Source organism: Acipenser ruthenus, chromosome 17, assembly GCF_902713425.1.
Source record: "Acipenser ruthenus chromosome 17, fAciRut3.2 maternal haplotype, whole genome shotgun sequence".
Lineage (NCBI taxonomy): Eukaryota > Metazoa > Chordata > Actinopteri > Acipenseriformes > Acipenseridae > Acipenser > Acipenser ruthenus.
In genome coordinates, this window is record NC_081205.1 from 6,465,823 (window position 1) to 6,491,897 (window position 26,075).

The 26,075-nt window shown below is 38.1% G+C and overlaps 2 protein-coding genes across 2 annotated transcripts; one reads left to right on the top strand and one right to left on the bottom strand.

Annotated features, from left to right (window-relative positions):
- Positions 1-267: 267 nt before the first annotated feature.
- LOC117423188 (MYCBP-associated protein-like) lies at positions 268-18,148 on the bottom strand. Its single transcript, XM_034038683.3, has 19 exons — positions 17,803-18,148; positions 15,017-15,138; positions 14,769-14,931; positions 14,493-14,599; positions 14,088-14,271; positions 13,547-13,662; positions 12,777-12,921; positions 12,067-12,185; positions 11,255-11,361; positions 9,936-10,044; positions 9,072-9,264; positions 8,557-8,744; positions 7,987-8,133; positions 5,315-5,497; positions 4,751-4,887; positions 4,176-4,297; positions 3,488-3,600; positions 2,989-3,168; positions 268-520 (listed from the first exon to the last, which is right to left on the bottom strand). The coding sequence occupies exons 1-19, from the start codon at positions 17,867-17,869 to the stop codon at positions 422-424; spliced, it is 2,601 nt and encodes an 866-aa protein (XP_033894574.3). The 5' UTR covers positions 17,870-18,148; the 3' UTR covers positions 268-421.
- A 1,180-nt stretch (positions 18,149-19,328) lies between these two features.
- LOC117423189 (GTP-binding protein Rhes-like) lies at positions 19,329-21,133 on the top strand. Its single transcript, XM_034038685.3, has 2 exons — positions 19,329-20,197; positions 20,389-21,133. The coding sequence occupies exons 1-2, from the start codon at positions 19,519-19,521 to the stop codon at positions 20,904-20,906; spliced, it is 1,197 nt and encodes a 398-aa protein (XP_033894576.3). The 5' UTR covers positions 19,329-19,518; the 3' UTR covers positions 20,907-21,133.
- The last annotated feature ends 4,942 nt before the right edge of the window (positions 21,134-26,075 follow it).

The following is a 26,075-nucleotide window of genomic DNA, read 5'->3' on the forward strand; positions in this document are numbered from 1 at the left end:
AGGGTCAGAACACAGCCTAGAGGTGCAGCACGTTTCTGGACCCAGATCACACAAACTACAAGGATCAGAAGTTGGCACTAACCGGCACAAGTGATGAAATGCTTGCTTAGTTACAAAGTTCATAAGTCTTCAATTCCCCTACCGCTGTAAATTTGAATTTATCCTGTATATCGGCAGGTTAACTGACTCAATAAAAATTAAAATGTAATTAATTAACTGATTAATAAATACTTTAAGGACACAGTTTTATAACTTGACAACAAACATGTTTATGATTATTTTTGGTATTTTATTTTTTAAACAAAGGTATTACTTAGCAACAGATGATTAAAAGGTAATATTTTACTGTTAAGTGCACAACACAAACACATGTTTGAAAATGTGATTGTCTGAAAGCTGGTTTAGATCTTGAATGCAGGGCTCACACAAAGCTTGCTCCTTCCAGGGTGTTTTTACTTCGTTTTGCCTTTTCAAACAGCTCGCTCATGTTTTCCACCATGGCAGATAACAATTCAAAAACCTACACAGCACAAAGAAAATAAAAGGGGTAAATATGACTTCAACAATGCACAGTCAACTACAATGCATTGGTGCTCATCAACATTACATTGACATATAGATGCCTACTGTAGTAAGACAGGCAAATACCTGGTAAGACTTTCTGGAACACAAGGTTAAAGGAATTAAGCACATATTCAACCACAACAATCACAGTTTCACTGTAAGCCCCATAAATAAGTGCTTTAAAACGTAAAGTGATGCTACATTACTGTCCATCCCTGCTGCTGATTAGGAGTGTATAATTTACTATAAACAGCAGCTGGAGACACGGAATGCATTGTATAACAGGATGACCAGATTTATACATTCTCTTGATTTCACATTGTATCTTAGCACAGAGTGTATCATGAAGTGGTTATAGCAACTGAACTGTTTTCATTAATCTTACCTGTCATTCTCTCTGTGTAGATCTTCAGAAAACACACGTTAAATCAAACCAGTGTTTTCATTTAAAAATATGCTAAGTAAAAGCACGTTTCTCACTTGTAATGCTTAAATGTGCATAAAGACTTCTGCGTTAATGTAGAATTGAGTGTTTTAGGGTCTCCACAACAATAAACCTTGTACTGTACATATTCTGAGACTACAGATTTTTTTTTAAAAGTAGGTTTAATTATAAATGGAGTCTTAAATATGTCAGCATTTGCAAGGGTTATAACCTTTGCGGGTGCTAAATGCAGTGATCCATATATTTCCACACTTCAGCCATTAGTTCTGCCTTTTAATTGCATGTGCTCCACGGTGGCTGGTTAGGAGTTCAAAAGAAATGTGACTCTCATGGAAGCCTGTTGTTATGTAAGAAATAAATAGTTTCACAATCTTGTGGAAACTGGGTCAGCACTGTTTTTGGGACAGTGCATGGTATTTAACTGTTATTTAAAATCACAATGGCCTTTATAGACCAAGTCTCTAAACTTTCCCCTGTAGCAGTCAGTTATAAATAATTCACTTTTCATCCATTAGGGCAGTGTTTATCTTTCCACTGCACCACAATAATCAATTATTAAATACATGAAATCCTTCAGCCTTCATAAAGATCAGCAGCATCTGCCGAGTCATAACTCTAAACTTCCAAGTTTTAAAAGGAATATGGTTGCTGTGTTTTTGCATTTTCTTCGTTGTCAGTATGGGACAGAATGTGTTGAATAAGGAGAGGTTTTTCCATACTGTCATGGTTATAGGAGGCAACATAGAGAATAAAATCAAAGGAATTCCTTTGCAATTGGCTGTGAAAACTTCACCAACTGCCATAACCCTGATCCTCTATATGAGCTTGGCACAGCACTAGCGCTGCACATCTCTGTGACATCAATGCACAAATAAGATAATTACAGTACACGAAAATTGAGGTTTGGACATATCCGAAAGTAAAAATATTTGTATTTTAATTGATTTTATAAGCTATTATAATTCAGCATTGGTTTTATACAATTCTGCATATTCTCCATATCCCTTAACAGTGTTCTAATGAAGGTTTTATTAGTACTAGTAACATTGCCACTGACTCCAGTTTCTTGTGTTAAAACTCTTTTGGTTCTTTGCTTATTTTTTACATTAATATATAATGACTATAACACAATAGATGAAAAGTTGCTATGGCTTCCTGGTACATAATCACTTCCTGTGGTAGGTAAAATTCCCTCAAATGGTCTACATCCTATCTGACCATGTGACCTACAGCACATGAACCAGGATGCTGCAGTTTATTTGTAATGTTTCATTTTCTATATTTGCATAATGTGAATTAAAAGGACGTGGGGAACCAAAATAGGTTCATTACAATCAAAAGAGAGCCTTGAGAATGTTAATAAAGGTTTCAGTTCTGGATCACTTATTTTGGTTTCCTCTGTTCTAATTTACATTTCAAGGACTTACAACCCACCTATGAGTGTCCATGAATAGAATATTACCATTACTAACAAAACAATATTCTGATGACAAAGGTGATTTTATAACAAATCCATAAACTGATTGCATAGGAAATGGACACTGTTTAACTCTGTCAAGAGGGCATATTATCTTTCCAGGTATTTAGGAAGAGAGCAACAGTATTCTTATGTAGACTACAGTGGTTTAAAAAAACAACACTGTATAATCTGATAGAAGGATGAAATAAAATAATCTGTCTTCCTGTCTATGTAACCAATGATCCATCTATTAGATACAGGTATTAAGCAACAATAACAATTATAAATGTCATGACTGTGTTTCCTAAGATGCACTTGAAAAACTAAGGGAACCAGTAAGGGAGTTTGAGTGGTGTCGCTGTAGCACTAAAAGTGGTTTCTTAAACCTGGCCATTTTGGATTAGCGGGTTACAGTTATTAGTATGTAAAACACAATTGCCTGAAAACCATCTTAATTCTTCATTAAAAACAAGCAAATACCTTCTTCTCTGTATACATACAATTGAGAATTAACACAGACCTCAATGGCAAGCTTTTTGCGGTACTTGTCCTGCAGGACAGGATCCTCTGGCTCCTGGAGGGATACTGGCGGCTCACTTTCGAAACTCTCACTAGAAGACGTCAACTTGATAACTGGGACTGGTGATTTCCCTGTTTTCTTTTCCTCCTTCACCTTTCCCTTTTTGCTAGCTGTACGTTCCTGTTTTTTAGAAAACAGACCACAGGCCACAGTCACCAAACCAACAGAAGTTTGTAAGCTTGGCATTTCATTGCAACTATAGGTTGCAGCAATATGAAGCTGGAATTTAATACTTAGGGAAAGCATAAAACCATGCCTGCGTTTAAAATGACAAAGTCACAAGGGTCATTGATTTTCTTAAACTTCCTTTCTATATGTGTGTAACTTAATAGCAGAGGAAGTATCAGAGGAACTATCAGACTGATTTGTTTACTGTGTTTAGCATTAGTTGCTCACTGCTCTTCTCTAATGGCTCTCAAATTCAGTCTGCAGTTCTCACCTCTGTGAGTTTGTCCTTCCCAGATTGCTTAGCTGCTCCTTTCTTATCTTCCTTCCCACTTTTCTTCTCATCCCCCTTTTTATCCACCTTTTCTTCTTTCTTCTCTTTTACAACTGCAAACAGAAAAGCATAATTATTTAGTATCACACAGATATCCAAAAAAGATGTGACCAAAGACAAGTAAATGCACCAAAAAAAAAAAAAAAATTTTAATTTCTTATAGTATTATAGTTATAGTCACACAACAGTATTGTCTATCAGTCATAACTATTAGCTATGATCACAGCGGTGAACTATAAGACACAACTGTGAAATCAAACGTTTTTCAATTTGTTTTAATCATCTCTGAAAATGTGCTTTTGCCTTTGCACTTGATTCACAATAGGACCCATTGTATTCACAACAACTCTTGGTAAGACAAATCTTGATGCACTGTATTGTATCCAAACAATAGCTCCATGTCTAGACTGTAAACTAAAAGCCTGCAGAAAACTGGTTTGAAGGGGGAGCTATTTAAAACACAATACCAGAGAATTTATGTCAGCTAAAAACTTACGTAGAATATGCTCGGCAGTCAAGTATCAGTCACGATTACGATCCGATGTTGCAGGAATGCATAGCGATAGTAATGGTATATAATTAATTTGTGAAGCAGCCGGTGGATAAGCCTTCAGTGTCTTCAGTGTACCTGCTAGGGAAGACTCCTGATGATACTCCCCCATGACTTCCTTTTCAGGCATTCCCAGGGTGCTCCTCAGCAGCATGGAGCGACTGACCATCCTGTCCACTGTCTCCCGCCACAGCTGTAGGCTGGAGAGGATCATGAGTGGTGTTTGACCCAGCTATTATTTGGCAATGACTTGAATGTGATTGGGCCACAGTTGTATTTTCCATAATAAACTATGCCTAAAAGTGTGTTTCTGTGGCATATACAGGACACGTATGTTACTAACTATACAGTACAGCTGTTTCAATCTGGCTACTACTCAACAGGACAACTGTGAATTGTGCTAAATAATTAAAATAGGCATTTAATTAGTGCCATCATTTGGTCCTAACATTATCGACTGCATTCATTTAGAAACCTTATTATCCAGTATAAAAGCTGCAGGCCATATGAACCTTCTAACTGTCACACAATAAGACATTTTTAACTGTTCCTGCTACTGCTTGTATTTTAGGCTTGCTTTAGTCCAATTGAAGCTCTTGATGGAATGGAACGAGACAGAAAGCCTCTGAACTTGGTTTGTGTTCTTCACTCACCCTATCTGGTAGAGAAGGTCCCGCTGTGACTGATACTGATTGCTACAGAGCTTCATAAAATGAGTGTTAAACATGGAAAGTGCTTCCTCTCGGCACAGTCTGCCCTCCTCATCCTCTTCTGGCAGTGAGAGGATCGACTGCAGGACAAAAAAAAAAAGTCAAAGTCAAAAATTGCACACAAGGCACACTAACATGTCTCACGGTTTTAAAACCACTGGGAACTCTAAAAGCCAAAAAGCATTCATTCATAAGTTGCACTGTGCATGTAGGGTGTCTTAAAACACATGAAATGCCCTACTGTAGACTGAATCTCTGATTATATCATAGGCGAGGGAACAAAACTGTTCAAATTTCAATTATTTTACAAGACACATGTTTTTTTTTTTATTTTAGATTTATACAAAGTGCATAATACATTACATATTTATTTTTTGATCATCTCAAAGTGGCCGTTCTCTACACATAGATTAATGGATATACAACAGGAGGTAAAAAATTAAATATTTAAAAGGTCAAAAAACAGCTTCAGTTCTTCTTATATTTAGATTGGTCTTGCAGACTAACCTCCCTTAAGCTGGAGATTGAAAGGTCCCATACTGGTCTATCAGAGTCTGCTGAGGTCTCTATATTATCTAGTTGTGACTCTGCAGGTGTTATTCTCTCCGCAGTCAGTGGCTCAGCAGGGGGGCCCAGATATTGATCCCACAGTTGTTTGAGGCTTTCCACTGTCGAATGCACATAGTAAAGCTAGTGGAAATGAAGAAGAATTTTAAAAAATGCATTTAATACACATATATACATTGCCTGGACGCTTAATTGGGACCCGTCTACCCAACTGGACTTGGTAGTCTTGTATGTTAACATAAATACAGAACAAACAAAAAATCTCAACCGCTTTTCCGGTTGTGTCAGTTAATATTACACACAGTGTTGAAGATTATTATTATTATTTGTTTATTTAGCAGATGCCTTTATCCAAGGCGACTTACAGAGACTAGGGTGTGTGAACTATGCATCAGCTGCAGAGTCACTTACAATTACGTGTCACCCGAAAGACGGAGCAGAAGGAGGTTAAGTGACTTGCTCAGGGTCACACAATGAGTCAGTGGCTGAGGTGGGATTTGAACCGGGGACCTCCTAGTTACAAGCTCTTTTCTTTAACCACTGGACCACACAGCCTCCTATATTGAAGATGTATTTTGCTTTACATTATTTCCCTTTTCATGGTAAACGAGACTTGATCTTAAATGGCCTTGACTGTAAATGTCGTTAATTAAGATTAAAATCAGAATCCTAATATTTTTTGTCTTCCACAAGTAAGTCACTCTGTGTCTTAAAGCTCTGCCACCCAAGGTATCTGAACTGACTTTGAGTCAAACATGCGTATTTGCTGAACAAACAGTACTGTACACAAAGCTTCAAGCTCAGACACTACATTTGGAAGACATGGAGGAACTACTCCAGGGTTGATTTTGTATGTTAACATTAGTATTTCATAAATACATTTTAAAGTATACCACATTTCCTTGAGCCAGGGAGATCAGTGGGTGTCTTTGGTGATCTCAAAATACAAAACGAAATGTGTATATAAAACGTAGGTTTTGGAATAATCTGGATCATTTTGCTCATGAATGTAATTTAGTGTAATGAAATCTGTTGTGACGTAAAGATAAACACCCAAATTACACCCCAGAGGTCTGCTTGTAGTGTATAATTAGGCACTTGCTTTAATCTGTTAATGGTGCCTTTTCTTTTCCCTACATTTTATGTTGTTTCAGTCCGCCTACAAGTATGTTCTGAGAAGAGGTGTTAAAAATCAGTTGGATTTTAAAATGTCTAATTAGAGGAATATATTCACACTCTGCAAGAGAGAGTGTAACCTGTTACTATTCACTATATATGTGTCAAATAGCAGCAGACAGCTGGGTCTCCATCTTCTCTTCACCAGATGCAAGTCGTTTACTACTGTTTTAAAATCGATATGTGCTTTTTCAGAATGAGATTTCTTAAAACATTTGACAGTCTTCAAATGGCCATGGTTACCTGCATTATAATTTGTTAACTACAGTGGAATCCCTGTATTCCAGTGACTAGATTACAATGAAAATGATCAAACGATCAAAGTTTCTGTCAGTTTATTAATACACTTATGTAATCTCAGTTAGATTATTTGTATGGAGCTGCTGGGTTGTTTCCTATTTTTTAAAAACATAATGCTGAAGTGGCACCTGTTCTAGCACAGTAAACAGTTTTTCAGCTGTTCCACATGAACCTTATCAAGATCACAAAATGCCTGAACCATGCAGCAGTACACTTCCCAGCCCTGCTGTATAACACAGCTGACTCAGGTAGCTTTTCCGTCACCCAGAAGAGGTTGATCCACACACCAGACCGTACAAAGTGACCTTGATTCCAAAACCGAATGACATTGGAACATTTATCGGGCCAAGTAATTCCTTAGCATTATCAGCATTGGCTTTTAAAACAATATGTAAAGGGATACCTGAGTGTTCAGGTTTCCTACCCACACTTTTCATATGGATGCTCCCCAAAGGACTTACTCACTATACAATTAAAAAAAAAATCAATAGTACAAAATGCTCTACTGTTGCTCCGATCAACCCAGATGAATGTGTGCTATTGTCTGGGTTTATTGATTTATTTTAAATGTTTAAAAAAGTAGGACATTTTATGAGGCAAAAGAGTATCTGCTGAGGAAGGGACTAACTTAAGGCTTAAGCCACTTTTACTACATCCCTGCTGCAATCTGGCTCATGGTGTGTCTCAATCAACAAAAATATGGCTAAATAGAATAAACAGAAATGTTCCTTGCGGAAATGAAACCTTCACGCAGGCGTGGCGGTTTACGAATGGCTGTCATGCATTTTGTCTCGCTCAACCCGGGTCAAGGCGTGTCGACCCACATCCTGAGGTGGGTCGCCAGGAACCAGGTATGTGGTTTCACACTACGCAGGACTGTGACCCGGGAAGCCAGAACCCGGTTCGGGCCCCGGGTAGGAGTGCTAGTGTGAAAGGGGCTTTAGAAATAATTTTATGAAAATCAAAATAGAGTACACATTTCTCTTGACGTTTCTCTCATCCTTCATGGAAATAGATGACTGGACATATAGCAACAATTGGATTAGAATGAAATAATAACCCTGACGAAAAACCTGCAATGATGGAGACATCTGTTTTGCAAAGCTGAGCCTACAGCAAACAATGCTGCTGCCTACCTTCAGGTTCTTTCTGTGGAAGATCTCCTCCTGTGTGATGTAGGCGTCTACAGGGGAGCATGGGCGCTCAGGGGTCCGCACTCCCGATACCAACGTTTCCACTATCTGCTTTACAGTTGCCAAGGCCTCCTTAGCCTCCAGCTCTCTCTGCCAACAGAAACAGATATATACACACATTATTATATGTATTAGTATTTTTTATTTGTTTATGGAGGAAATGGGAAAAATGTCTTGTTTTAAGGAGATTGATATAAGTCTGTCACTGACACTTATTCATATAGGGTCTTCCGGTGTAAATAAGATGCATGTAAAACTTTGGTAATGCCTAAAATAATTATTAAAATTATCTCTAAACTAGTAAATATTGATAATGAAGAGTAAGTGACTGAGAAAAAGGTGGCAGAGACACAAAAAAAAAGATATGGAGTATTGTAAAAAAGATAACAATATGTATAACTATTATATAAAATGTTATAAAGGGGGGCAAAAACACCATCTAGAAGATTATAATATAACAAAATTGTTACTGTTGCTGTTGTTGAAACATGTAAAATGTGTTGCTCCACCCACCTGCATAGACTGCCTTACTTCCACCAGTTTGTCCTCATAAAGGGCGACTCCCCTCAATGTCACCTCCATAGAGGCTCCCCCCAGTAACACTGGGTGAGTGCACAGCTCCCACGACTCGCTGAAGATACCAGCGATGCCAGACTTGAATGTGAAGAGGAATCTCTGCATGTCTCCAGGCAGAATCACACCTACATGAATACAGGCATACAATAATTAAAAGGATTTATTGGATAAGCTTTATACAAAATAGATTTGGATTGGCATAATAGTCGTATATGAAAAAATAAAAACAAATTAAAAACTCCTATTGGTACAGCCAATTGGTCCTTCACAGTAAAATGCTCTTTCTCTAATTATTGGTTGCCTCTGCGAAAAATTTCACTACACTAATATAATAATATTGTGCAAAATATAGTAAATAATACAATAAGTGCTGAATTTTAAGTAATTATATTGTCAGCCATATTTATACATGACCTTGTCACTGCTGGTACAAGCAGCTCTAGATCACTAACCTCCACTGGTGTTGAAGTAAAACCTCTGCACGTGGCGCTCCCTCTGTACCTCCTTGAAGCTTGGAGGATGGGGTAGTCTCTTCCAGCTGTAGTAAACTGCTGTACTCCCGTCATTGGTCACATCAAAATGGGACGTGGCACGGTCATCCACAAAAGCTTCAAATGTGAGTCGAGCAGCAATCCCAACCTCCCCCTTTGAAAAGAAAAACCCAATCAGTTTTTAAATTTCATAATAATAATGAGGCACTCCTTGCTTGCACAAAGTTCAGAGAAGCAAAAACACCAGGTAAATGGTTAAACAGCTACAGCTTTTGCAGCTACCTGTATATTTCATATTAAAAACCTTACTCTGATCATCTGAACTGTGAGTAATTTTTTTTTTTTATTTGCACATCCCTGATATTTCCCATGAAAATCTATTTTTAGATGTTAATTTCGGAGATGAATCCGTTTATTTGACATAATGCATATACCCACAAGCAATCAAGGTGTGACGTCACACATAAACCCACACAAAAGCAAAAAGACATGAGGCAAATCTAAAAATAAAATCAACGGAAATCACTCTGGAGGAGCTAAAAATACCTATTCAGGATAACACTGGGGGGTGGGGGGAGTACAAAGGTTAATGGGATTAAAAATTAATATTGTGACTAAAATGACACTTTACTGGTCATTTTTCATTTGCAGAGCATAACTTGCCTTGTGGCAGATTGCTGTATTAAAGCTTTAATTTTTACAGATAATTTCAATGTTTCTCTGAACATGATTACATATTACAGTCCATTTAATTTTTAAGAACTGGTTTTTATTCAATATTCTCATGCTAGGATTTTAACCTGGATAATATCCATGTTTCTGCACCTTATGTGAGTCTGTGGTGCCTATCCATTGGGCAGGCTGCCCACAGAATTGAATGGAAGGAACAAGGATGGCCTCCATCATCACATTAGGGTACTCCTCCAAAGGGTCTCTACAATGAGAATACACAGATAGGAAAAATTTAAGACATACTAATGAGTTGCCATCTTCACCCGACTTACCTGTGTTTTACATGGCATAGAAGGTGCCTGTATGAAGGCCACACTTCTTTTAGTTATGTCTAAAGAACTGCTCATCCAGTCGTGAAGAAACTTGGTATAGGCATTTCTTAGCACAATCTTTTGATACCATCAGAGTATTTGTTCCTTACTGAGAATGAGTTCTGGATTCTGATTTGTGTGGTTAATAACCACAATACTTTAAATCTATCCCCACAACCCCAAATCAAGGGAATGTCTGAATACTCTTTCCTCTGATGAGAAGCAGTCTACTATCTGAATTATTCCTTGACCCTTCATTCCGAGTGCAAACTGAGCCGAACTGTGAGACCACAAAGTTCCTTTCTTAACGTCTGCGTAATTGCCTTTATTGAAACCGTAATGTGATATGTACTTTGCAATAATGCGCAATACAGAAGCTTTGGTACAGTACAGCCTTTCCTGCAGTGAAAAGAGACATCTCCACAGCTTGTATCAGGACATTTGGGAAGAGGGTGGAACAGCAATCAAACCCTTTTTGTTGCTGTAACACGTCTCAAAGGATAGACAGGTTAGAAGCTACATGTTTGGATGCTGCCTGGATGACTGTGCCACAGCTGAAGCACAATTCGTTCCAATACCTGAACACATTGAGCATTTCAGTATATAATGTAGATTGCCACTGAAATGCTGCTCGTGCTTGTTTTGGTATAGATTGTTTATCTAAAGTGAGGGATATTGGAAAGTAATTTCTCCCCAACAAGCTGCTTTAGAATGTAGGTGTTCTGCTGTATAAGCATTACGCCTGTGATTGTCTTGTGTTACACAATGTGGATTTGAAGTTCAAAATAACTCACACATTTATGCTGTTTAGTTGTTTTTAAAATACAGAGAACAAAGACATATCCATAAAAACTGTTTTTTGGTGCCCCGTTACCTATTTGTACATTTATGCACCATAGAGCAATGAAATTCTGCAACAATCAACCATAAGAAAAATTACAGTATGGTTGTCACCTTGCATCAAAACAGTGGCATTGCCAAAACATGTCCACAATAGCTTGCATATCCAAGCATGCCATGGTACATATTTTCCCATACAGCTTATCCATGAACTTGTCAAGGGGGTTTTGAACCACCTTTTACAGTACAACACAAACTCACTGATTTTCTTTCTCATCCATTCCACTTTCCTCTTCGATAGGGTGATACTCCACAGAGACAGAAGTGAACGGCTGCCCAGTTCCAATGACTTCCAGACCCTCTATATCCTGTATAGGAAGAGGGGGGTTTCAGAGAGATGTATCAACCTTTAAATGAAATGCAAGACTTTCATACATGTTTCCTCTCAAATCTGTAAACTTTTCAAGAATAATCCAATCAAAATCCGATAGAAGTACATCTCCAATATGGACAGGACATTTTCTTTGCTACTAATAAGCACATTGCCATTGAAATGACATGCATACTTTAATTATCCACACATTGCAATGTATTTATACAGGACAGTACATTGAGATATAGCACAGTGATTACAAGGACTTCATGTAGACATGAAGTAAAATAATAATAATAATAATAATAATAATAATAATAATAATAATAATAATAATAATAATACATACATACATACATACATACATAGAGGACATTGTGAACTGTTTTATTTCATAGAAGCATTTATTTCCTGAATTAATGGTACTGGTACTTAATTAGAGTAATTAATTTGAATTATCTCTCAAGCTGGCTAGCTGCAGTGGACCTGGCACAGCCTTACAAGGTATTTGGGGCTAAAACTATTAGAGCCTCATTATAGGCAGATAAAAGCATTTGTAAGCAAGAAGTAGTCTGGTTATGAAATTAATTAGCACCAAACTGATATATATTAATGTTCATTAACGCTAAGTACGATTCGAATTGCTGTCATGAAAATAAGCAATGAAAATAAGAAATGCTACACTACAGTTACCACCTACTGGCTGGTTGAAGTCTAGATCCTTTAGGACAGATCTGAGTTCCTCTCGACGCTGCAGGAGGTACAGGCTTTTGTCCCAGGGGCGGCGACTGGGGTCCATATTCTCAGGAAGGATGGTGCCTAGACAAGACCATACAAATAGGTGTAGACTTTAAAACAGTACATCTGACATTTGTGGCTGGTTTAACCGATCCAAATTAGCACTAATACTGGACTTCCTTACCTAAGCCAATAGATAGGCTTACACATTGAATGAGATACAGTACAGGTAGGGCCAGAATTTTAACCCCTGCAAATGTAAGTGTTAAAACATTACCCTCAATTTTCTTTGGTAGCTTTACCGGCTCTATTCTCAATGTTTGTTTCGAAAGCAGAACACTACTGAGACACCCTCTCCTCCATGAGTGTCCAATGATATTAGAGTTCATCCATAAAAGTAACCACATAGTAGTACTACAAATAAACTTAGTAGCAATGTGGACAAACGCTTACATGAGAAGTCATTTTCAATGTCTTATAAAATTATAGTCTCCCCATGCACTCTGTGCTTTGCCAGAGTTAAATCAGGATCTTTAACTGGAATTGTTGTTTTCTCTGTCCAGCGAAGACAGCATAAGAGACTCTGTTGGTACAGTGCAATAAGAAAGGCTGCTTTTAAAACCCTGGAGATCTTTAACTTGTAGTTTTGGAGACTGAGTGACGTGCATGTACCTGTCTCGAGTCGGATGCTGCGGGGCTGCCCAATGTGGGTGACAGGTTCAGGGTATCCTTGCTCAGTCTGGGTCAGGGTAAGGCCAGTCAGCTCATCCCCAACGCGCTGGGGCTGGTTCCAGAACTCACTGCCCCTACGATAACCCTGCACAACACATGGCAAGGAGCAATCAGTAGGGAAACCAAAGCATCAACTCTTACGCATTTTTTCTAGTACTGGTTAACAAGTGACAGGGACTCAGATTAATTTAAATATAACTATTTTTAATGTAGACAATTACAGTTGCAGATGACCAATAAAATTATACTGCTCAAATTGTTTTAACTTTTACTTACCTCCCAGGGTAAACAATCTCAATGTTAACTTAAACCATTATACACACATCTGTATATACTATGTACAGTATATATCAGTGCAGAAGAGAGGCGATGGATCAACATATCGTGCAAGACTGCCTTTTCACGAATCATTCTCAACTGAAAGGTGAAAATGAGCTTGGAAGAAATCCCTGATGCAACATTTCTGAATTTCACATAGGGCTTTTTTCAAATATACTGCACGATTTTTTCCTTTTTGATCAGATCATATTTTTCTCCCACAGGGTAGAAGATTGTGTTGCCATGGAAATGGACTGAATCATGATGAAGGGGCAACATGGGTTATGCAATGTTCAGTGTAATGCATAGATACTAAGTGACTAGAACAAAGCGTCCTTTTTTTTTTTTTGTTCTCTGTGCAGCAAAAGGTTGAAACCTCTTTTAAAACGTACCTTCCCATGATGCAGTGCGGGGAGGCTGCGGTCGATGACGTCTCGCTGCTCTTGTGTTTGTCGGAAGTTGTCGGATTCGTTCATTACCAGCTTCTCCACTGGCTTTTGGAGCAGACCTGTCAGCAGAAAGAGCTTCAGTTTGTGTATTCTGGCTCTGTAGTTTACTTTCATATCTGCCTGACACCTCTGTGTACAGCTGTTTCAGCTGCATCCAATACAGTCTGTCTTGTGTCCTTTTGTATGCACCCTAAACTAACTAACTAGTTCCTTTGTAATTACACAACTAAAGAAACTTCTATTAGAATGCTTTATTTTCACATGGAGTATGGTGAAGATCATTTATCCAGACACCACTCAATAAATGTACTTCCTGTAAAGCAGACCTTGAAATGTATACCTATTTTGCTGCACATACCACTGTTTTATTTTATTTTGTAATACTATAGACCTTATACAGCTGGTTTCACAGAAGTGTAGTGCTAATCTGGGTCTGTGAAACCAGTCATAAGTCTTTAACAAGTTATCAAGTAATTGTACTCACTGGAGATGAAGCCCTGTTGCCTCTTCCTCTCTGCCATGTGCAGCTGCCAGTTCTGCAGGGCGTGTGTCTGGTTGATAGGTAAGTTCGTCTGTCCCCTGGCTGGAGCTTTACTCTGCTTCCCACAGCCCCCTAGAGTCAGCACCCTGCTCCCTGGGTCAGGGGGTTCTGGGATCAGCTCTGACAACTACATATAGGAGAGATGCATAAATTGCAGTAAAAGGGAAATTGTGCAAATGTTTTTTTAATTTAGCCATGTAAATGTAAATTTAGCCATGAGTCATCTTTACTACAGATTTGTATAGTAGTACTTTATATTCAAATTCCTCACTATCTAAATGTTTATTTATAAATGGATAAATGCACAACCCTCTGATAGGCTACAGATGTCAAGCTGTATTTTCTAACCTCAGTATCTCCTCTGGACACTGCTTCTTTTTTAAAGTCTGCCAGGCTTCCAAGGATGCTGTGTGGAAGGATCTTTCCGTTGGCCCCAAAGCGAGAGCCACTGTGACCTAAAATTAAAAACTTGTACTGTTCATTGGAATGATTCGTTAAAGCCATTTCTATGTTACATTGGGGGATGACTGTCTTGTATGACTAAGCATGGAGACATATTTTTAACAGTGGAGGTTTCCACATTAAGGATCTAACATTACACACACTGCCTTTTTTCTCCCTTACTTGCGTAGCTGAGTGGTTGGACCGCTGCATCTGCAGGGGCGGGTCTGGCCACAACCAGGTGGATCTTCCTCCTCTCATCCTCCTTAGGCTTGTTCTTGCAAACAAGGAGTCTAGTGACAGCAGCTAACTTCTGGCTGTCTGTAGGGGGGTGGGGAATGTGAAGCTTAAAAAAAAGAACAAAACTCTGTTGATGAAAAAAGACCCCTAAGGAATATGAATTACTCTTTGATTGTCAGTATAGTATGTACCTTTTCTAGGTCCTCCACCTTGAACGCAAGGGCTTGGATATCATCCCCTTTCAATGTGAGGCTTTTCGGTTGTTCCTCGAAAACAGGGAGGGATTCATCAGAGGCTTTCAACCTCTTCTTCTCTGAAACAGATACATTGTTTTAGTTAAAAGACTCTTTGAATAGGCTCCGTATCATAAGCTTGATGCCCAAACTCAAAACAGAAATTGAGTTGTCTCAATTGGAATACATATCAAATAATCACATGCACAATACAGTAAAAAAAAAAAAACTAGACCTTTGTTAATGATTCTAGCTTCATACATTTTAGATTCATAAAATCAATTCATTAATTAAAAGATTGTTTCAATTATTAAGAAGGATTTGAGACAACCATCAAAAATAAGGTACTGTGTGTTTTGCTAAACTAAAGCATTTGGTTTTAGTGTGGTTAATAATAATACAACCCAGAATGTCTAAATACAATAAAAACTTGAATTCCTGAGACTATTTTCTAAACCTCATTTTGATGTACCTTTCAGCACAATGCCTTCAGCTGCAAAGTACAAACAGTACTGAATGTATTGCTCCATTATAGATAACTTGTGCCCCCCTCAAATCCTTCTATGCAACCACACACTGGGTATTTCTGTACCGTTTATTGTTTGCCTATCCTCTGACCTTGAGTAGCTGAAAAGTGTGTGTTCTCACATCAGTGTAGGTTGCTGCCTGCAGCATCCAACTGTTACTTCACTCTACAATAAGACTCCCCCTCACGACAGACCCACATATTAAAAACAAAGAACTGCAGTTTCAGCGAGCTGCACTGCACATTGAAAAGAACACAGTGACCGTGATGTAGACAGCATGTTCCCTTCTAGACACCTGTTTTAGTGCATTGGGATTATTGATTTTTTTTTTTTTTTTTTTATCTCAATCAGAAACAAGCTGTTCGGTAAAACTACAGTATCTGACTACCTGTTGTCTGCAGTTTCTATTTACCTTTTTTTAATTAAAAATGTTGCTCAGCTAGTACAGACAGCACAGATATTCCCCAGTGGCCCACCCGAAATGAAAGCAATCTTATTTTAATAGAATTGCAGTCTTCCTGGTTCCCAGTCCACTGCCTGATGCTGTATCATGAGATAATTGACTGAAGGCTGCATAGCAAAGAATTGACTGTGCAACCAAGGTACATTAGGTTGAGGCCAATTATGTCATGAATCAGCTGGGGGTGGAGGATTTTATTCAAATTATATTATGATACAGAATAAGAAATACTAAAATAGCTGTTAGTAAGCACATTTTTTAATTGAATGTGATTTTAAGGATTTCTGTAAATACTGCATCTTTGCCGTTTGCATTATTATTTTTTATCTTGTTTGTCATCACAAGTTATATAAGAACATAAGAACATAAGAAAGTTTACAAACGAGAGGAGGCCATTCCGCCCATCTTGCTCGTTTGGTTGTTAGTAACTTATTGATCCCAGAATCTCATCAGGCAGCTTCTTGAAGGATCCCAGGGTGTCAGCTTCAACAACATTACCGGGGAGTTGTTTCCAGACCCTCACAATTCTCTGTGTTAAAAAGTGCCTCCTACTTTCTGTTCTGAATGCCCCTATCTAATCTCCATTTGTGACCCCTGGTCCTTGTTTCCTTTTTCAGGTCGAAAAAGTCCCCTGGGTCGACCTTGTCAATACCTTTTAGAATTTTGAAAAGTTTCCAAAACCCATGTCAAATTTCTGCCCTTTACTGAGTAATTTCAGGTCGATAATCACCCATTAATGAATCCTGGAGTTGGCTGTCAATATAAGGTTTTGAGTTATATAATGTATGTATAAGGGATTTGAAAAACATTAAAGCATTCTGAATAATATGAAGCATGCATTGTCATCTGAGTTGTTTACAAGGGTGATGATAAACTTGTTTTGCATCAGACAAGGAGACTATGTATTGATGTATTTATTTTTGCCCTTGCAGCTACCCTGTAATGGTAGTAGTGTAATACACCCTGATACTTTGATATTTTATATATTTATAGATTAGAGTGGTCAGAAAGCCTCTCTGAATTCTGTTGGGTATCAGCTTGTATTGCACAACACTCTACATGTTGTTCTATAGAAGATACATTCACCATTGTGAGATGAAATTTGGCAGGACAGGTTGAGGCCTGCTTTACTTTCTTTTGTTGAAGACATTGGGCCTGGCTAGTTGGTCAGAATGAACCATTACGCCAGAATAATGTCTTAAATTCAAACTGTTAATTTGACAAAAACAGCAACAAGTTCAGCACATATTTGAGTAGTGCCCCATACAGTTTTACAAATATGGTTTACAGATTTAAGACGGTTGATAACTTATTGAAAATATCAGACCTCTTATCTTGTCAAAAATTATCAGTATAATAAAAGCCACATCAGAGATTGCAGGTGACAATAATAACCTCCTGCTGCTGCACGTTTAGTAGTACTATAGTAGGGGCATCCCAGTTAAAGTGACACAGTGGCATAAAGGCTTCCAACCTTTCTGGACCTTAAGTATGCTGGTTCTGGTTAGCAATGAAGAGTGCATAGGATTGAAAACGACTTGAGAACGTTATGAACAATCACCCAGGAGGAAGAATAACATTGTAAAACACAATTGAACATACATAATGTGCTCGTTACTAGTTCTGTTTCTGTGACCTACACAGATAAGTCAAAATGTTGTATAAACTTGACTCGTATGCCATGGTTGTTCTGTACTAAATTTTAAACAAAGTTTAAAAGATATGTGTTCAATAATAATAAATATATAGTAGCTTACCTGGTGGTGTTTTAGGTCTCGTATCCCTTTTTCCTGGTTTAGCGGTAGGTTTGTTGGAGGTCGCCATTAAAAATGCAATACTGTATATTATCACTGTTGCAGTTTAGTTGATCTATATTTTAATAAAGTAAAACCAACGTTATTTAGGACAAAGTAACGAGTTCAATCAGATTTTATACAGTACATTCTTCCGTGCAACTATCAACCAACGGCCAGTGGTGTTGTTTTATAATTTAATTTATTTGTAAAATCTGTTTCTAAAATGCCATTCTACATTACTTTTCATTCTATCGGCGTCTCTTGCTGGCTTGTTGTCACCATGACAACACCATAAAACATCCGCTGTAATGTCAGAGAAGGCGGAAATTAAAGGGAAGCGAGGAATGTTTAGTATCCCTAGGCAAATGATTGTGGTTCATGCGAAGCGACTGCTGCATTACCTTTATACATTATCTATATTGAAGCTGAGACAGACATTTACCTTTTACACATGCAAGCTTTTTTATTATTTATTTCACGACCCACTCAATGAATACAGCACAGTCAATTGCAGCATTAAGGGGGCGGTTGAAAAACATCGTGATTGAAAAGCACGCTTTTGTAAGAATCTTGCCGTTCACAATCCCACCTGATATGATGTGTGAACATATGAGTTACTAGTTGTTCAGCTAATATGATCATAATACCCACGTTTTGTATGTCTGTAACGTGATCAGAATTTTGTTTTTGTCTTATTAACAAGGTAATCGTGCTAGGCTTTTGAGTTCTTCAGTGTGATTTTATGTCAAAGTTAACATAATAAACAGCATCACATGTCCAAATATATTATCAGAATAAATCAAATTACTTAGTAGTCAACCCAATCATCTTGAATTGCGTTTCTAATCGCTAGTTTGGGAATTAGGCTAGCATTAGGTTTACAATAGATGAAGCCACTGAACGCATTTTCATATCTTCCCATTTGCATTAGCAAAATAAATATAACATCTCTCTAAGTTTGGAAAGAAATTAAGATAACTGCTTCAGGAGAGACAGAGGAGGCGAATGGAAGATTATTATGGGGATTTTTTTTTATCTGCATGCTGCCCCTTTTCAAATCTGTTATACATTTTCAGAATGGTTTATAATTTAATTGGCAGAATTTATCCCATTATAAAAACATTTTTTATGGGTACTGTAGACAGCCTAGTGCATTCAACTGCTACTGTGTTTTATTACAGTTTAACGGAGTACATGTCCTGCTTATTAATATTGTATACGAATTGTGGTTGGTCATTAATTAACACCGCTAAAATAAAAAAATAAAAACATTTTACACACAACACACATACGTCTTGTAATATAAATGACTGAAAATGTTCGAAGAATAATTAAATCACCTGTTCAATATCAGAATATAAACCAATTAAACATTTCCCAAATACAGCTCATTTATGCTAACTGTATACACGAGACCTCGATGTTCGAATTCATCATCTCCCCATTGTGCAATGACATTGCAGCGCCAGCAGTAGAAGCGTGGGTATATAAGTGTAGCACAGAACGAGCCTTACAAGCAGATGAGAGGATTTATCAGTCGTAACCAATCAGATATACTGAGAGCTGCTACTGCAAACAAAAACTCAGTAAAAAGCAGGACAAATGCTAATGTTTCGGGAATCTACCTGCAGAATCAGATAGCCGTACCTGTAACAAGAGTCAAGTGATAGCTGCTTCATGCGTCTAAATAAAGACATTGAGAAGGAGATGGAGTTACCAACAGCGGATCAGGTGCACTCTTCTGCGGTGGACAAAAAAAATACTGAGACTGACATTCTGGACCTACATATCTCGAACCAATGCTCTTCCGTTTGTAACCCAAGGAAATCCGATGCCCCACATTTAATTATGGATTACAACGCCGATGTGACCGCTGTAGTTGGAATCAACGTGTCCAATAACCTGGGCAACCTTTCTAAAACAGGTATGGGGATCATTAAAACCGTCACCGGGCAGTGGAAGCATCAAGACCGAAAGAGCATGCGGTGCAGGTCAGCCAGTAGTCACCCGGCCGTGGACAGGAACTCCAAGAGGTTTAATGGACAGTTTACATCGGTACACATGCACAATAATCCTTCTTCTTCGAGCCCCCTCGAGTCGCCCTGCCCAGGGTGCATTCAAAGAGTGAAGCCAGAGAACTCCCGGCGCTTGGTGGTGATGGGGGCTCCTAAAGTCGGGAAAAGCTCAATTGTCGGGAGATTTCTGAAGGGCAGCTTTGATGAGCAATATGTACCAACCACAGAGGATTTCCATAGAAAGCTGTATCAGATCAAAGGGGAGAATTATCAGCTGGACATCCTCGATGCTTCTGGAGAGAGGTCTTTCCCAGCAAAAAGGAGATTGACAATTCTCACAGGTATGTAGATGTGTGTTAGTGTCTGAAAACATTGTTACTATCTGAGATATTAAAACAAATACAAGATTTAAAATTATATATTCTATACCTAATAAGTAAAGCATTCATTATGTGTTAAGTAACGTTCATGTTTTTTTTTTTTTTTAATTGTTAAGATAACGTATTAAATTGGTTTTACTTTTATTTCATAGGAGATATATTCCTCCTGGTTTGCAGTTTGGATGACAAAGAGTCTTTTGAAGAGGTCTGCTCGCTCCTGAACGAGATTATCGAAGCTAAAAAGAAACTGATGAAGTCGAAAGATGATGTATTCGTCCCGACTGTGGTCTGCGGCAATAAACTGGATACTGAGCCGTTCGGGAGAGCGGTGACTCGGGAAGACGTGTCCAAAGCCCTCGGACAGGGGAGCGTTTACTTTGAGACTTCTGCCAAGGACAACACCAACATGGAAGAAATGTTTCAGGCTCTTGTGGAGCGAGCCGGGCTACCCATGGAGACCAGTCCTTCCCACCACAGGAGTGTCTCTGTCCGATCTTTCCAGAAGCAGCGCCAGCCGAGGGGACGAGGGGGTAAAGAGAACCTGTCTCCGTGCGGCGCTGTGTATCCCTGTGCCCGCCGCCCGAGCTTCAGCACTGACCTCCAAACCATTGTGGGACCCAGTCTGCCAAGAAAACGAAGCAAACCACTTGAGAAATGCCACATACAGTAAATCCAATGTGACTGTTCAGAACTTTAAATGACTTTTGGGAACTTATTTTATTTTATTGAACTGGTCTATAGAGTCTGTAAACTAAGTCATGACTATGGGCTGGTCCCTATCAAAGTCTCATATTGATTAAGGGACAATCAGATTTTTCTCCTTGGTAAACACTGCAGAAATGTAACTTTTTTAAACTTTATTATTTAACTGAACAAATGTTATACTTGTTTGAATGTGCACACAGTATTGAACAACTTTTTCTTACTATTGTAATAAAATGATATGCATTGACTGTGCTTCTTTGATTTCATTATATAATTTTGCAACACTGCCCATGGGAATATAAAAGCTAGAATTACACACGTAGCATGATAGTGTATCAGGTTTCCAGATTTTAAAAAAAACAGCATTGATTCAATACCCATTATCCATATCCTGCCCGTTTTATCTCCAGTTTCATATCCTGACCCCTTTCCCTGCATCTGTCCAATTCTTCATAAACTTTGCCTTGCCCTATATCTTAAAATGCATGTTAACTATAAAGTCATCCAACACTTAAAAAACTCTTAATCATAGAGTAAAAACTATAAAAGTCAATTCAACGTTTCGGCTACTTCCTTTCAACTTGGCCAATCTGCACTAGAAAAGCATTCACTGCAAATATTTACATGGTCATCTTACTGGTCACCCAGCAGGTATGGAAAATCCTAGACAAAGATAAGGGCTTTTTTAGTGGATCTATTTATTTCTTGCATCACTTAAACCAGCACTTGAACTAGCACCAAGGCTCCTCCAGCCACCCCAGTGCTGGTCATTGTTGGAATGCATTTCAAAGTTTGACACCAGTTAGGGAGGATGGCCATCTGCCCAGGAAGCACTATTGTGTTGTGTTTTAGGTTCAGGTGGTGTCGGACTGTGTTTCATTTGCTTAGTAAGAGTCTTTATCCAATATATGTGTACCGGGAGGAAGATAGGCTTTAAAATAACTTTTACATTGTAACTATTTTGCACAGCAATTAATATATGGTTCAATAACAATATATCTGGGGCAAAGCTTGTCATGCAATGTGGATTCAGAATAACACTTTCACAAATCCAGATACCATTTTTTTTATTACAATACAGTACCATTACGTATAACACTCAATTATACATTCTGAGGTAAAAGGGTTTTCTTTTTACAATAAAAACAAATGTTTCTAATGAGCTTAAAACAATATTGACATACAGGAGACTACTAGAGCACTGGATTTTTGGAGCAAACTTTGCACTGGTGCCCAATAACATTCTAACTTTAATTACGAGTAGGTTAACCATAACTTTCACTGCATGTAGCACAGTAATTAATCCTTGAATGTACAACCCTGCTCTTAACTCTCGTATCAAGCATAAACCTCAGTTTAACCCTTGTGCCAGTACCTTTAGAAAGTGTTTCAATAACAGCTACAGTGTACAGTTGAATAACTACAGTGAGTCACCATAGAGCTTTCTTCCTGAGCTGCTTTCCAAATCCTGCTTTTAATCTGATATTCTCCAAGAGATGTTTTATATATATTGCGAGACAACTGAGATTTTTAATTGAAAAGAAAATAAAAATGTAAAATGCACTTGGAGCCTTTACTTCCTTTTCTACTATTTCCAAGATGATGAAGCAAAAGCACAGAATTCACACAGATCCTTCTTTCTTTCTTTCTTTCACTCATGCAAGATAAAAAGGACAGTTGTCTCTGGCTACAACAGGCACTATATTCCCCACAAATCTTTGCTCGTGCATCTCAATTCAAGCACCTCTGTTATTCAGTCCATATAGATTTGGAATACTAGAATTTTAGGGAACATATAGACATTTAGCATGGGAAATGAGGAATCACTACGTATTATAAATAATGTAATTGTATGTAATAATAATGTGATAACAATTGTAAGTCGCCCTTGATAAGGGTGTCTATTAAGAAATACATAATAATAATAATAATTATAAGTAGCAGGACTCTGATTTCATCAACATTTGAATATCATAAAAATAACCTTCTGAAATATCTTCTTTGATTTAGGTCAATGACGAACATTAAAGTTAAATACTAATTAAGCTTTTAATGCTTGTGGTGGCCCAGTTACATAACTGCAATTTGGGCCTTTGAGTGCTTACAATATTCAGAGGTGACTCTTAAACACTACCTCAACAAGCAAACAAAGACCAGTGACATAATTTTCCTTGATTATTTGACTATTTAACAGCAGATGATTAGGTTATATAAGGCAACCGAGTAAGTGGTGTATTTAAAAGGAAAGCCAGCCAGATTAATAATGTTCTTACATATACAGTTAATGAAATAGGCAGTATTTTAGCAGAATAATTAATTTAGTTTGTGTGAGACAGTAACTACTGTTAGCATCCCAATGCAGTCACTGTGTATAGCAGCATTTACCCCTCCTGGTATCTTGGTAAAAACATGCAGGATTCTATTACCATAGCCAGCATCAACACAGCCACTCTTATAAAAGTGCTAAATAGCAACATGCTGCAAAGCAAACAGCAGTTCCCACCTGTTGCACCATCCTCATCAGTGCATTAGCAGGCACTTACAGCTGTTTAGGTCAGGAACATATAGAGTCTTTACAGAGGATGTTAATTTGCAAGGGCCCAGCAAAGCAAAAATGACAGCAAACCATTTTTAACCACTAAGAGACAGTAGTCTTGATATCACTGACCCTTACTGACAAAATACGTGATCTCTCCAGTAAGTTATAAAGGTGCTTATGTCTGCTCAGTTAAATAAATTGTTTTAGTGTAGTAGACAGGGCATTGGTCTCTGAACCTGGACACTGGGGTTCGATCCTCATGAGGCACACTGATGTACATTTCTAGCAGTTCTTTACTTAATTACAAAATCTCACAAAATGTCAGTGCCACGACCTTTATAAAACAAGACAAAAACTCTCACTAATGGCTCAGTAATATATTGTTAGTTCTTGTGGAACATGGTGTTTACTCGATATCTTAATGGCTTACAGAATTACTAGAAACGTGTTGCTCACACGTGGCATGTGGTCTCTTTGTCTGCACTAAAAGCTTTTCAATCTGTATATAGTGGCACGAGCAGGCTTTGACATTGAAAATATAAAAGAGGCATGTGCAAAGTTTCCATGTGTTTGCTTTGGATTCTCATTGGTTTGCAATTCCTATTTGTGGTGTACAGATTCAACCTTTTAAATGACAGGTAAGTCCACTGTCCATGATTCATACTATAATTTAAACAACAAAAACAGCTTCTTCATAATCCTTGTCAGTTAGAGATATTTTGATTAGATGCAGCGTTATTGTTGTGTGGCCTAGTTTCAGGCAGTTTGAGCACTTAATGACAAGCGAGGGGGATCTTAACAATGGAATAAACAGACAAAGGCTCTTGACATGGTTTTACAAATGATGTTAACAGAACTGTAGTTCTGCTCTTGGCTATTTTAAACAGGAGTGACCCACATTGATTTTCAAGTTGATGCTAAAACATGTTTTTTACCGTGGAGCAGGTTTGAGTCAACAGAGTTAAAAGGTCACAATATCACGATTGCTCAAATTCCACATTTAGTCTGTCTATGGCATGGATTTTTTGAAAATTTGGAAAATGCTTTTTCCCCCCAGCTGAATTGCAGCCCTTCATCATCCCAGAAGCCTGTCAATCGGTCATTCTTTGTCTACGACTTGCACCAATAGACTACAGGTGTCATCTACAAGTTGTTGTAGCTCACGAAGAAAACCAATTCAGCATCAGACAGATGCATTTGTCCGTTTCACTTGCTGAACAAAATGTGCTCCATGGTGGATTTCTGCCAACAGTGTGTTGCTGAGCAGATTTCAGCTGCTGACTAATGTGAGCTTTTTCAGCAAGGGAAGCATTCTGGCTGGAGGGGGGGGGGGGGGGGGGGGATTTGTACTAAATGTTTAAATGAGGAATACCGTCTATAGCATATGTTCTCATTTATAAAACAACAAAGGTACCATGCTGATATTGAGTACAATATGGTTATATAAATGTTAAATGTGTCCAGTTTAACAGTTTACTCAAAAGGGCTTTTAGTTGTTTAGTCACATAATGTGCACAGTTGATCAGCTGATACAATATGGAGGATGACAGTCATTTTATGGTATGTTTAATAAGTGTTAACCTCATTTAAAGCACATTTGCTTTGTTTTTAAAAACAGATTTGATTTACTAATTAATTAACAAATATGTTAATCGACTAGAGTCCAAATTGACACAAATTAAATTTAAAAAATAACTAACATTGCTATAGAACTTAGATTTATTTAAAGTTTGCCAGCTGTTTAGGTAAACCATGTCTCAGCTGATCTTGACTAACCAAAGTTTAGACTTAAAAATAAATGTCGAAAAGAAAAAAGAAATATACCTTTCATAAACAGTACTTTTCTGCTCCCCTCTCCTACAAAGCTTTTTGCAAACACAAAGCAGGCAGGTATCGCGTGGGTCACGCTACACAGCAAGTGCCACCATGTGGCACAGACAGTGTTTCCATGCGACAGGAACCCGTGCCTGTGCCTCCCATTTACCACTCACATGTTTGTATAAAAGGTTTCAATGACAAAAAATACCATTTAAAAGGAAGTTGAGAAGAATGCTTATGAGGTTCCTCCCCATAAATATGTCAATGACATTTAACATAGAAGCCTGGACTGTGGTTAGGTGAATTAAGCTATTGAAGTAGTGTATGAGTCACTCCGCTATATGCTCACGTCTTACAATTAGTCATTAAGAACTGATTCTTCCCCAGCAGTTTTCAAAAGGTGTTTTTTTGCTTGCTCTGCCCCTCTTCTGACGCTGTCATCTGAAGCTGGTTCAGCAGAGCAGGCAGCAGGCTGTCCAGCACTGCCAATCCTCCCCAGGAAAACCTCACTCCCCTAAGAGCGAATAAACAGATAGTTGCATACCCAGAATACGGTGTGGTCACACAAAGTATGCTTGTTAATTTTACTTTCAGCATGTTATAGTGCTGTTTCACTCCTCCTCACAATAAATTAATATATATATTTTTCTCCTTGGCTCAAGGATGTGTGCAGCAGAGTATACACTTGTAAAGTATGGTGACCAAAATGTGTGTGTGCACCAGACCAAAGACTTTGAAACAAGATAGACTAGATTTATAAATGTAACGGAGCTAGTG